This window comes from Etheostoma spectabile, unplaced genomic scaffold, assembly GCF_008692095.1.
Source record: "Etheostoma spectabile isolate EspeVRDwgs_2016 unplaced genomic scaffold, UIUC_Espe_1.0 scaffold00569775, whole genome shotgun sequence".
Lineage (NCBI taxonomy): Eukaryota > Metazoa > Chordata > Actinopteri > Perciformes > Percidae > Etheostoma > Etheostoma spectabile.
Window position 1 is genome coordinate 15,001 of NW_022605313.1, and position 14,044 is coordinate 29,044.

Consider the following 14,044-nt stretch of genomic DNA (forward strand, 5'->3'; position numbering starts at 1 on the left):
TCCCCCAGAAAGACTTGGTGATGAGACCTTCCCCCGAGATGATGCCGGCCTAACGTATTCACACATATAAAAATAACACTGGAAATATAGAAACACATTAAAAACAATTGTATAAAAAGAACAGGGACATATTAAAACTTAAGATAATCAAAACGCAGCCAAAGACTTCTGATTGGATAAGGAGGAAGCTACGCATGCAACCAACAGTTTTCAGCATTTCATGTTTGTGTTTCCATAGCATGCTCACAGGTAAGTTCATAAGATTACTGCATTTCTTTGGCATTTTTACACATTACCCGACCTTTTAATGACTCTAGTCAGTATCGGTACTCTGTGTAGCAGCTGTAGTTACTGTTCATCGAAACATAAGCAAAAAACATATGAACATATATGGCTATAAACATAGCTAGTTAGCTTCTTAATGCAGCTGCTAAGGTTAGCAACACTTTGCTTGTTACCACTACCAGATTACCCCAAAGTTCTTACGGTTGTTGGCGTTTGTTGACCTACAGCGTGTGTCTTGGTTATTAGCTTTATTGTCCGCATGTGTGGGGGGCAACCAGTAGTTCCCAGCACTGACTAGTTCCTGCATTGAACCCCTTTTATTTTCAGTGTTTCCCAAGCCTGGTCACGGGTAAGTTGATAGAATGACTGCATTTTTGACATTTTACGCATTATCTGACCTTTTAATGAACCTGGTTAGTATTGATATTCTGTGTAGCTGCTTTAAGTTATTGTTCATCAAAACATAACAGCTAGTTAGATTCTAAATGTAACTGAAGTAAGGAACACTTTGCTTGCTAATCAGAGTATACCTTCGGTTATTAGCTTTATTGTTAAGGTTAGCAACATTTATTTGCGTCTGTATTTGAATGTTTCCTGGCAGGTGATCATGTTTCAACCCTGACCCCGCCATTTTCTGAACGATGCTCATAGGCACACATGGAAACTCACATTGATTGGCTCTGGAAACCAGAGGTTGGTAAAAGTGAAATAGGAAAATAGGAGGGAAAAGCAATGACGTGTACATATATATAGTACATACTAAATATATCTAATTGTGATACCCAGACCCGTTGAAAGAGACGTGCAACACTTTCATAGACTTCTGTTTTATTGGGAAACGGTGGAAGCAACACATGCTGAGAGCAACCAGTGGTTCCCAGCACTGACTAGTTCCTGCATTTAACCCCTTTTTATGTTCAGTGTTTCCCAAGCCGGTCACGGGTAAGTTGATAAAACTACTTTCTTCCATGAGTCCAGTGTTGGTATTCTGTGTAGCAGCTTTAAGTTATAGTTCATCACAACACAACAGCTAGTTAGATTCCAAATGCAGAGAGTAATCAACATTTCACATGCTGCTGTCACCAGATGTTAGTCGAACTACATTTACCTCATAGATTGCTGTTACTGGCATTTGTTGACATGCAGAGTACACCTTTTGTTATTAGCTTTATTGTTGAGGTCAGCATCACTGTTGGGAATGTACTAACACATCTCATTACAGGGAAAGGTAGCGAGTTAACTAGATACCATTGCACAAATAATTTGTTAGGTGGTGCATCAATGACAAGTAAGAAGAACGCACCCTTCCCTGGCTTTATGCGGTTTGAATGAGTTTCTTTAAATACTTACTAATAAAAGAAAAAAAAAAACTTCATCTTTTGGTGCCTTGTATATTTTGCATTATGACCTAATGTCTTTTTTTTGGCTTAAACGTAGAAATGAACGAACGCAGTTGCTGAATAATTCTGACCATTAAACGGAAGAATATAACGGGGGTCTCATGAAACATGTTTTACTTTTCAAGGTAAAGAACATTGATCCTGATAATGAAGAGAAACACATCAAGAAACTAACCGGAGCAGGAAGCGAGCCAATCACAGGTCTGCCCGGTCCTGTAGCCAGGGATGTTGGTCTCTGCAACATTTTGTTGCTTTTTGTCACCTTTTGTCACATTTCGGGCGACATAACTCAACAAAACTCAGCAAAAAAATTCCTTAGCCATCATAGAATTGAGTAAATCAAGCAAAACAATGATTACATTGTTTACAACCGCTTGTTTCACAGCTGGAATGTGAAAAAGAAGCGATTCTGCTTAGAAAATGCTTAGTTTAGTGCAGTTTTGTAATATGGGTATTTGTTAGGGAAGCACGTTTATCCTGTAGCTTGATTTCACACTTTTTGAATCCTGTGACTGGGTCTATCCCTCTTTTGAAAATAGATTTTAAAATAGTACACTTTACACTGCTAAGATTACACACATTTTGTGTGGACTTAAGCTGCTGGATAAGCTTTGTTCCTTAACAGTAGAGCGGAGGACTGTAGGTTGATGATACCAGTTATCCTTAGGTCGCTGGTTCAATTCCGGCTTGAAGGATGGATATTTAGTTGCTGCCCAATGTCTATACATTCAAAGTGGAAAGAGCTCAATGGACGCCTATATAAAATAGTACATTCACACTTTCAAGAGTGCACCACTGTGTGTAGATTCAGCTCCAGATTGTGTGTGGTGTGTGTAGGCTGCACATGCGTGACCTGGCTGCTATAGAGATGGAAACACAATGTTATAGAGATGGAAACATATGTTATAAAGATGGAAACATAATGTTATAGAGATAATAGAGATGGAAACACAATGATATAGAGATAATAGAGATGGAAACATAATGTTATAGAGATGGAAACATAATGTTATAGAGATAATAGAGATGGAACACAATGATATAGAGATAATAGAGATGGAAACATATGTTATAGAGATGGAAACATAATGTTATAGAGATAATAGAGATGGAAACATAATGTTATAGAGATGGAAACATAATTTTATAGAGATAATAAAGATGGAAACATAACGTTATAGAGATAATAGAGATGGAAACACAATGTTATAGAGATGGAAACATATGTTATAGAGATGGAAACATAATGTTATAGAGATGGAAACATAATGTTATAGAGATGGAAACACATGTTATAGAGATAATAGAGATGGAAACATAATGTTATAGAGATAATAGAGATGGAAACACAATGTTATAGAGATGGAAACATAATGTTATAGAGATGGAAACACAATGTTATAGAGATGGAAACATAATGTTATAGAGATGGGAACATAATGTTATAGAGATGGAAACATAATGTTATAGAGATAATAGAGATGGAAACATAATGTTAGAGAGATGGAAACAATGTTATAGAGATGGAAACATAATGTTATAGAGATGGAAACATAATGTTATAGAGATAATAGAGATGGAAACATAATGTTATAGAGATGGAAACATAATGTTATAGAGATGGAAACATAAGTTATAGAGATAATAGAGATGGAAACATAATGTTATAGAGATAATAGAGATGGAAACACAATGTTATAGAGATGGAAACATAATGTTATAGAGATGGAAACATAATGTTATAGAGATGGAAACACAATGTTATAGAGATGGAGAGTGATGATGCGTTAAGGGCCCATAATCACCCAAAATGATACAGACGCTGGGTTTGGTACTTTTTATACCCGTTAATGTCTGTATGCCTTTGATAGAGTGATGATGCGTTAATGGCCCGTCATCACAAAAAAGAAAACGAAACAAATGACGCTCTTGGACGTCGGGTTTGGCTCTTTTTGTAGCTGCACCGAGTCAAACCTTCGATAGCTCAGTTGGTAGAGGGAGGACTGTAGGTTGATGATACCAGTTATCGTTAGGTCGCTGGTTCAATTCCGGCTTGAAGGATGGAAAATTATTTGCTGCCCAATGTCTATACATTCAGAGTGGAAAGAGGTCCAACAAAAAATATAAAAACAGTACATTTAAACTTTCAATAGTACACCAGCAGCTGCTGCCCCTGCAACCCGATACCGGATTTCTTAAAATAGAGTTTAAATTAGTACATTTTACACTGCTAATAGTACATAAGTTTAGTGTGGACTCAAGCTGCTGGATAAGCTACGTGATTGTGTGTTATGATGAGGTTGTGCATGTGTGACTTTGCTGCTAAAGAGATGGAAACCCAATGTTATAGAGATGGAGAGTGATGGTGTTAGGGTATTTATCGTACCCCGCCCCTGTGGGTAACCCTACTATAGCTCAGTTGGTAGAGCCGAGGACTAAAGGCGGATCATACCAGGTATCTTTAGGTCTGTGGGTCGACGGATGTATTTTTGTTTTCTGCCCAATGTCAAGGGACTCATCTTTAAATCTGTTGTTCTCATTGTTTCATTATTACTTTTCTGGCATTTGATGGCAGTGTGAACATATTTAATCTGAGGGATCTAAATAGTCCTGCTAGGAGTTCACCAGGTTTGGCTGGCAGACGCTGTGGAGAGTGATGATGCTTAATTTCCCATCGGACATGTTTGGCAGCATCGAAAATTAAATTATTTTTTATCTACAAAACGGTGACCCTGCAGAAATTGTTTTTCAGAACCGTTGCATTGCATACAATAAACACATAAAACCATTTATTAAATTCCTTCCAAGCCTTCTCTAAATATATCAAATGAGTTCAGACAGATATGGATGTAAACTGCACCCTGACCAGCTGGGGGGGGAACAAATGTGTGCTTTTTTGTTTAAAAAACTGCACAAATTGCAAAGTAAATCACATGTTTTATTCTACATAACAACAAATATACAGTATACACAGTAGGCCATGAATTTCAAAATGAAGTGCTTCAAATACCACATTAATGTCTTTAAAGTGTATTACTTTTACATTATATTACATACGGTGAATAAAAAAGAAATAATCCTTTTTCAAAATTAAAAGAAAACAATATGTGAATATACCGTATTTATAAAGTGCTTTTCTAGTCTAACAACTACTCAAATCGCTTTACATCATACAGGAACCATTCATCATAACAAACATTCATACACTGTACGCACCATAGCTTTAAGGAAAAAATGTAAGCAAGTAATATGTGGTTCTCTGTGGCTTTTCACAGATAATATCACAAAGTGCTTTACATAAAATGCAAGATGATACATCAAAAACAGTACACAATGTAAAAGTAATACACAAAAATAAATTGCTGGCAGGTGAACCAACAGCCGTTTAAAAAGGTCGGGATTGAATTGATTTTTCAAAGGGTCCAGAGAAGCAGCGGGGGCGTTGAGGTTGGGGGCAGATCCTTCCACAGGCTTTGGGCCTCATACTCACAAACCTGATGGCTACGGGTCTTCAGACGGGTGCTAGGAACAGTCAATAAATTTAACATATTATACCAGAGAGCGTGTGCTGATAAATGTGGTTGCCGTGCGTCGGCCACCTATGCAGGGACCTGACCATGCCGTGACCGGTTTGACAAAAACTGTATAGTTTGTTGTCCATCTCTAACATTGGACTACCCTACCTTTACCAAAAACAGCTTCAATGTGAATATGGACATGCATGTTTTTAAGACACACATGACCCAATGTGCACTTCATGGACCCCCAGGGTGAGACCTCCAGGGTGAGACCTCCAGGGTGAGACCTCCAGGGTGAGACCTCAGCGTTGACTAAGAGGATTGAGTTTCAGTCGACAGCATAGATAACATATGAGGATGGGTCTGATGGTCTGGTCTCTGATGCCATAGATAAGAGCACTTAGACACCTGGGGAAGATGACAATACACACATAGAGAACAATCTGAATGCGCACCAACACTATCCTCTGTACAACTTTGACAGAGCTGTGAGTAAGGGGTTGTAGATGGAGGAGGAGAGGCTGAGGCCCAGCTGGCCCAGGTGCAGCAGCAGGGTGTTACGAGCCCTTCGGGCTGAAGCTTTGTCCGTGGAGGCGGACCTGGCTGCTATCATCACACCGATGTAGGAGGAGGTCACCGCCACCCCCGCTGACACAAACAGAAAATAGTGAATGCTTTGTCATATATCAGACATATCGGCCAGCAGCATGTTTTCTCTAGCACAAAAAGTCTCTCATCTCCAGGCTCTCCAGGTTTTGAAATGGAAAGTCTAAATTAAAAATTACTGTGTGAGAATTTTAGAGAACTGAAGACCCAAACCCCGACGATGGCCCACTCTGTGTTCCTGATGGTGACGAGGGTGGAGTGCCTCAGTGGGTAGCACACAGCTACGTATCTCTCCACAGACATCACCACCAGGGTGAGGGGAGAGATCTCATTAGTGAGATCAGACAGCATGGTGAGAACTCCACATAAAGGATACATCAGCCTTAGTCCGACAGCAGCCAGTATGTACAGTAACTGGCTCAGTGCCAGCTGCACGGTGTCTGCAAAAAGGAGGTTAAACAGCAGAATGTAACGGGAAGTCTCACAAAACACAGTTTTACTCCTCAAGGTGAACAACATGGTCCCGTTAATGAAGAGAAACACACAGCACGGCACGGTGGTCACGGTGGAGAATAACACTCGTTCCAGTAACCCCCGTCCAACAGTGATGTTGGTCTGAGACAGATTTGCATTTGACATCTTTAAAAAGCATTGAAGAGACATAAAATGTTAAACCTAAAATCAAAGGTAAATGGACCCTGAAACAGTGCACACATGTTATCTGTTCAGCAGAGAATGAGTTTACATGCAAAACCCCAAATCATCCACATCCTTTCAGCAGTGTAGAGGCCCGGCTTGCTTGGTGAGCAGAGCTGGTCTGCAGAGTCTACCTTCCCTCACATGGTGTTTATAAGCTCTGTTCTTCCCTCACTCGGGTTGAAAAGATCACGTCAACACTGGTAACAAATGATAAACCGGTGATGTAATTCCTGTACCACATCTCAATTCCCTGATCTACTTCATCACATCCATTAAGCAAAGGCAAATACTCAACTTGGAGAAGTTATGAGGAACTTAGCCATGAAAATATTATAGGATATCCCTAGCTATTGTCATAATTAACAGACATGTTTTCCTCTTAAAGACTAAAAAATTCCTAAGAATGTCAGTTTGCATTGCACAAGAGAACAAGAATGTGTCCAGGTGTGAGTCCAGCTATCACACCTGCCTAGTTTAGTTGGATGAATCGTTATTAGTTAGTTTTCCCCCTCGGCTCGGCTCGTTTGGGCGCTGTGAAACAGCAGTCGCAGTTGGATGTGCACCAAACGCGGACCGAACAATACAAACCCACTCTGAAGTGGTTTGTCTGTAGTGAGACAGGATGACCTCGAACTGCATCAGCTGTGTGTACCCTGCAGGTCTGAGCTAAATGGCTCCTGTAGTCATGTGTGCTTTGCTGTCTGCGATGTGGAACAGCATGATGCAGACTGAATCAGCTCCCCTCCCAGAAACAGACTGGGGTCCAGCTCGCTGTCGTTGCGTTTCTGAGACCAAACCAGCCGCTGTGAAGTCAGACAGACACCAGCAGAGAGGAGATGCATGGGAACAATGCTCGCTCAACAATGTATTACAAATGATTTAAATGAAATGAGACGGTTTGAACGTGGAGATGTAAGAAATATGCACCGGTCCAGAACATAGGACCCTGTTGCTGTATCAACTTTCTTGCTTCCACCCCAGACAGATCTCCCAAAACAAACTCAAGTGAACATTTTGCTTGTTTTGTAATGATGCATTTTTGGTTCCCTTGGATTTTTCTATGTGTGGAACAAAACCACAGGAACATTGCTTCAGGTTGACAAACTCCTCAACTGATTTGGACTAGAGCAAACAAACTACAGTGTGAAATGCCCCAGGAGGAGCCTAAGGAGAGAGGTTTTTTCTACTGGGGGCTTATGTAGTTGTAGATTTGGCCTTCATTCCCACTGTCATGTCACAGGTATTTCAATCAAGTTTCAATCAAGTTTATTTGTATAGCCCTTTACAATAGCCGAAAGGTACCCAAAGTGCTTTACAACAAAGCCATAAAAATATACATAACATATACAAAACATACAGATATATTTAAAGTGCTGTAGGGGTGCAGCGCTGCAGGACATTAAGAGCCTTCCAGAAATGCGTAGAAATGAGCAGACAGAAGGAGGACACCTAAGAGACAGTATCGCCCTAGTCAGAATTAAATGCTAATTTAAAAAAGTGGGTCTTAAGCTTCGTTTTAAAAAGGCTGAGGTCAGTAGTGGTGCGGATGTCAGGGGGTAGTTTGTGTTCCAAAGAAGTCTGGGAGCAGCGATGGCAAAAGAACGATCGCCCCACTGTTAAGTCTTGACCCCGGACCTCTAACAGAAGCTGTTTCAGTCTTGACCTAGTGACCTCTAACAGAAGCTGTTTAGGTCTGGACCCAGGGACCTCTAACAGAAGCTGTTTAGATCTGGACCCAGAGACCTCTAACAGAAGCTGTTTAAGTCTGGACCTAGGGACCTCTAACAGAAGCTGTTTAAGTCTGGACCCAGGGACCTCTGACAGAGAAGCTGTTTCAGTCTTGACCCAGGGACCTCTAACAGAAGCTGTTTCAGTCTTGACCCAGGGACCTCTAACAGAAGCTGTTTAAGTCTGGACCCAGGGACCTCTAACAGAAGCTGTTTCAGTCTTGACCCAGGGACCTCTAACAGAAGCTGTTTAAGTCTGGACCTAGTGACCTCTAACAGAAGCTGTTTAAGTCTGGACCTAGTGACCTCTAACAGAAGCTGTTTCAGTCTTGACCCAGGGACCTCTAACAGAAGCTGACCCGAGGAGCGCAAGGCTCTGCCACAATGCGAAAAGTTACAATCTCAGACAAGTAAGAGGGGGCCAAGCCATGAATGGCGTTAAAAACAAACAGCAGGAGTTTAAAATCAATTCTTAAACGGACTGGGAGCCAGTGGAGTGACGCCAGCACCGGGGTAATGTGTTCACGTCTGGACGTGCTTATTAAAAATCGGGCAGCAGCGTTCTGCACAAATTGGAGTCGAGAAGTTGACGACTGACTGAGGCCAACGTAAAGGGCGTTGCAGTAGTCCAGTCTTGAACTGATGAATGCATGGGTTGCCTTCTCGAGATCCTGCCGACTGAGAAAGGACTCGACTTTGGCCTAAAGACGGAGCTGAAAAAAGCTTGAGCTGACAACAGAGCTAATCTTCTAGTGAAAGGGTTGTTATTTCAACATGCCACAACTTACACTGAACGCCGTGGGTTACCAACAACCAGAAAGGATGCGGCCTTTCCCTGAACCCCTACATGCTGGACCCGTCCCCATCGTCGCTTCACTAATCTTCTGCAGTGCCGTTGGCCCTCAGCATGTGTTTGGGGCCAGGAGAGCAGTTTCTTCTTTTTACTGTCACACGTGCACTAAACCCAACGCTTGTTTCAGTTAATTTAGGTTGACAAACAGTCTCAGATGTTAAAACCAAATCGATGTGGGGATTAGGATTATCAGTCACTATCCATCACAGCCTCAACGTCACTTTTCAGGTATCTGACGCTCTTGGACGTCGGGTTTGCCACTGATCATACCTTCTTACTGTGCGTAACCCTTCGATAGCTCAGTTGGTAGAGAGGACGATGATACCAGTTATCCTTAGGTTGCTGGTTCAATTCCGGCTCGAAGGATGGAAGTTAATTTGCTGCTCAATATCTTTCCATTCAATGTTGAAAGATGTCAATGGACGCATATATGAAAATAGTACATTCACACTTTCAGTAGTACAACGCTTTTGTGTATTTCATCTACATGATGTGTGTGGTGTGTGTAGGCTGCGTATGTGAGACCTTGTTGCTATAGAGATGGAAACATAATGTTATGGAGATGGAGAGTGATGATGCGTTAATGGTCCATCATCACCAACAACAATATGATGCTCTCAGACGTCAGGTTTGGTACTTTTTGTTCCCTGCACCAGGTTTGAACCCTTCGATAGCTCAGTTTAAGATCATAAATCACGTGAGTTCAGACAGATATGGATGTAAACTGCACCTTGACCAGCTGGGGGGGGGGGGGAACAAATGTGTGGCGTTTTTTGTTTAAAAAACTGCACAAATGCAAAAGTAAATCACATGTTTTATTCTACTCAACAACAAATATACAGTATACACAGTAGGCCATGAATTTCAAAATGAATTGCTTTAAATCTCACATTAATGTCTTTAAAGTATTATTTACTTTTAAATTATATACATATCGCGAATAGAAAAGAAATAATCTTTTTTCCAAATTAAAGGACTCCTTCGCGTCGAAAGGAGCCAGTTGAGGTGGTTCGGGCATCTGGTAAGGATGCCTCCTGGGCGCCTCCCTAGGGAGGTGGTCCAGGCACGTCCAGCTGGGAGGAGGCCCGGGGAAGACCTAGGACTAGGTGGAGGGACGTCCAGCTGGGAGGAGGCCCGGGGAAGACCTAGGACTAGGTGGAGGGACGTCCAGCTGGGAGGAGGCCCGGGGAAGACCCAGGACTAGGTGGAGAGATTATATCTCCAACCTGGCCTGGGAACGCCTCGGGATCCCCCAGTCGGAGCTGGTTGATGTGGCTCGGGAAGGGAAGTTTGGGGTCCCCTACTGGAGCTGCTGCCCCCCGACCCGACACCGGATAAGCGGTCGAAGATGGATGGGATGGAACACTTACACTACATATGTACATTAAAATCCAAGACTGTGTATTCACGTAAGGCTTCTATCAGGCGGACAAGCCGACAGTTTTGTTGTCTTTATTTAGATTCCTTTCATGGGGGCAACAGAAACTACACACCATAGCTTAAATAAGAATGTAAGCAAGTTATATGTGGTTCTCTGTGTGCTTTTCACAGATAAATATCACAAAGTGCTTTACATAAAAATGCAAGATGATACATCAAAAACAGTACACAATGTAAAAGTAATACACAAAAAAATAAATTGCTGGCAGGTGAACCAACAGCCCGTTTAAAAAGGTCGGGATTGAATTGATTTTTCAAAGGGTCCAGAGAAGCAGCGGGGCGTTGAGGTTGGGGGCAGATCCTTCCACAGGCTTTGGGCCTCATACTCACAAACCTGATGGCTACGGGTCTTCAGACGGGTGCTAGGAACAGTCAATAAATTTAACATATTATACCAGAGAGCGTGTGCTGATAAATGTGGTTGCCGTGCGTCGGCCACCTATGCAGGGACCTGACCATGCCGTGACCGGTTTGACAAAAACTGTATAGTGTTGTCCATCTCTAACATTGGACTACCCTACCTTTACCAAAAACAGCTTCAATGTGAATATGGACATGCATGTTTTAAGACACACATGACCAATGTGCACTTCATGGACCCCCAGGGTGAGACCTCCAGGGTGAGACCTCCAGGGTGAGACCTCCAGGGTGAGACCTCAGCGTTGACTAAGAGGATTGAGTTTCAGTCGACAGCATAGGTAACATATGAGGATGGGTCTGATGGTCTGGTCTCTGATGCCATAGATAAGAGCACTTAGACACCTGGGGAAGATGACAATACACACATAGAGAACAATCTGAATGCGCACCAACACTATCCTCTGTACAACCTTTGACAGAGCTGTGAGTAAGGGGTTGTAGATGGAGGAGGAGAGGCTGAGGCCCAGCTGGCCCAGGTGCAGCAGCAGGGTGTTACGAGCCCTTCGGGCTGAAGCTTTGTTTGTGGAGGCAAACCTGGCTGCTATCATCACACCGATGTAGGAGGAGGTCACCGCCACCCCCGCTGACACAAACAGAAAATAGGTGAATGCTTTGTGGTAATCGTCAGATATCCGGTCCAGTAGCATGTTTTCTCTAGCACAGAAATCTCTCATCTCCAGGCTCTCCAGGTTTTGAAATGGAAACATTAACAGGAGAATGACTTTAGTGAGGACATTTAGAGAACTGAAGACCCAAACCCCGACGATGGCCACCTCTGTGTTCCTGATGGTGACGAGGGTGGAGTGCCTCAGTGGGTAGCACACAGCTACGTATCTCTCCACAGACATCACCACCAGGGTGAGGGGAGAGATCTCATTAGTGAGATTAGACAGCATGGTGAGAACTCCACATAAAGGATACGTCAGCCTCAGTCCGACAGCAGCCAGGATGTAAAGTAACTGGCTCAGTGCCAGCTGCACGGTGTCTGCAAAAAGGAGGTTAAACAGCAGAATGTAACGGGAAGTCTCACAAAACACAGTTTTACTCCTCAAGGTGAACAACATGGTCCCGTTAATGAAGAGAAACACACAGCACGGCACGGTGGTCACGGTGGAGAATAACACTCGTTCCAGTAACCCCCGTCCAACGGTGATGTTGGTCTGAGACAGATTTGCATTTGACATCTTTAAAAAGCATTGAAGAGACATAAAATGTTAAACCTAAAATCAAAGGTAAATGGACCCTGACAACAGTGCACACATGTTATCTGTTCAGCAGAGATGAGTTTACATGCAAAACCCCAAATCATCCACATCCTTTCAGCAGTGTAGAGGCCCGGCTTGCTTGGTGAGCAGAGCTGGTCTGCAGAGTCTACCTTCCCTCACATGGTGTTTATAAGCTCTGTTCTTCCCTCACTCGGGTTTTGAAAAAGATCACGTCAACACTGGTAACAAATGATAAACCGGTGATGTAATTCCTGTACCACATCTCAATTCCCTGATCTACTTCATCACATCCATTAAGCAAAGGCAAATACTCAACTTGGAGAAGTTATGAGGAACTTAGCCATGAAAATATTATAGGATATCCCTAGCTATTGTCATAATTAACAGACATGTTTTCCTCTTAAAAGACTAAAAAATTCCTAAGAATGTCAGTTTGCATGCACAAGAGAACAAGAATGTGTCCAGGTTGTGAGTCCAGCTATCACACCTGCCTAGTTTAGTTTGGATGAATCGTTATAGTTAGTTTTCCCCTCGGCTCGGCTCGTTTGGGCCGCTGTGAAACAGCAGTCGCAGTTGGATGTGCCCCAAACGCGGACCAAACAACTGCAAACCCACTCTGAAGTGGATCTGACCTCGAACTGCATCAGGTGTGTACCCTGCAGGTCTGAGCTAAATGGCTCCTGTAGTCATGTGTGCTTTGCTGTCTGCGATGTGGAACAGCATGCAGACTGAATCAGCTCCCCTCCAGAAACAGACTGGGGTCCAGCTCGCTGTCGTTGCGTTTCTGAGGCCAAACCAGCCGCTGTGAAGTCAGACAGACACCAGCAGAGAGGAGATGCATGGGAACAATGCTCGCTCAACAATGTATTACAAATGATTTAAATGAAATGAGACGGTTTGAACGTGGAGATGTAAGAAATCTGCACCGGTCCAGAACATAGGACCCTGTTGCTGTATCAACTTCTTGCTTCCACCCCAGACAGATCTCACCAAAACATCAAGTGAACATTTTTGCTTGTTTTGTAATGATGCATTTTTGGTTCCCTTGGATTTTTCTATGTGGAACAAAACCACAGGAACATTGCTTCAGGTTGACAAACTCCTCAACTGATTTGGACTAGAGCAAACAAACTACAGTGTGAAATGCCCCAGGAGGAGCCTAAGGAGAGAGGTTTTTCTACTTGGGGCTTATGTAGTTGTAGATTTGGCCTTCATCCCACTGTCATGTCACAGGTATTTCAATCAAGTTTCAATCAAGTTTATTTGTATAGCCCTTTACAATAGCCGAAAGGTACCCAAAGTGCTTTACAACAAAGCCATAAAAATATACATAACATATACAAAACATACAGATATATTTAAAAGTGCTGTAGGGGTGCAGCGCTGCAGGACATTAAGAGCCTTCCAGAAATGCGTAGAAATGAGCAGACAGAAGGAGGAAACCTAAGAGACAGTATCGCCCTAGTCAGAATTAAATGCTAATTTAAAAAAGTGGGTCTTAAGCTTCGTTTTAAAAAGGCTGAGGTCAGTAGTGGTGCGGATGTCAGGGGGTAGTTTGTTCCACAGTCTGGGAGCAGCGATGGCAAAAGAACGATCGCCCCACTGTTTAAGTCTTGACCCCGGGACCTCTAACAGAAGCTGTTTCAGTCTTGACCTAGTGACCTCTAACAGAAGCTGTTTAGGTCTGGACCCAGGGACCTCTAACAGAAGCTGTTTAGATCTGGACCCAGAGACCTCTAACAGAAGCTGTTTAAGTCTGGACCTAGGGACCTCTAACAGAAGCTGTTTAAGTCTGGACCCAGGGACCTCTAACAGAAGCTGTTTAAGTCTGGACCCAGGGACCTCTAACAGAAGCTGTTTCAGTCTGGAC

General features: G+C 42.8%; 1 protein-coding gene and 1 pseudogene across 1 annotated transcript; both read right to left on the minus strand.

The window, feature by feature from the left end:
- Positions 1–5,505: 5,505 nt before the first annotated feature.
- LOC116685321 (odorant receptor 131-2-like) lies at positions 5,506–6,479 on the minus strand (annotated as a pseudogene).
- A 4,705-nt stretch (positions 6,480–11,184) lies between these two features.
- On the minus strand, positions 11,185–12,132 carry LOC116685322 (odorant receptor 131-2). The gene has a single exon (XM_032510440.1). The coding sequence runs from the start codon at positions 12,130–12,132 to the stop codon at positions 11,185–11,187; it is 948 nt and encodes a 315-aa protein (XP_032366331.1).
- Between the last annotated feature and the right edge of the window lie 1,912 nt (positions 12,133–14,044).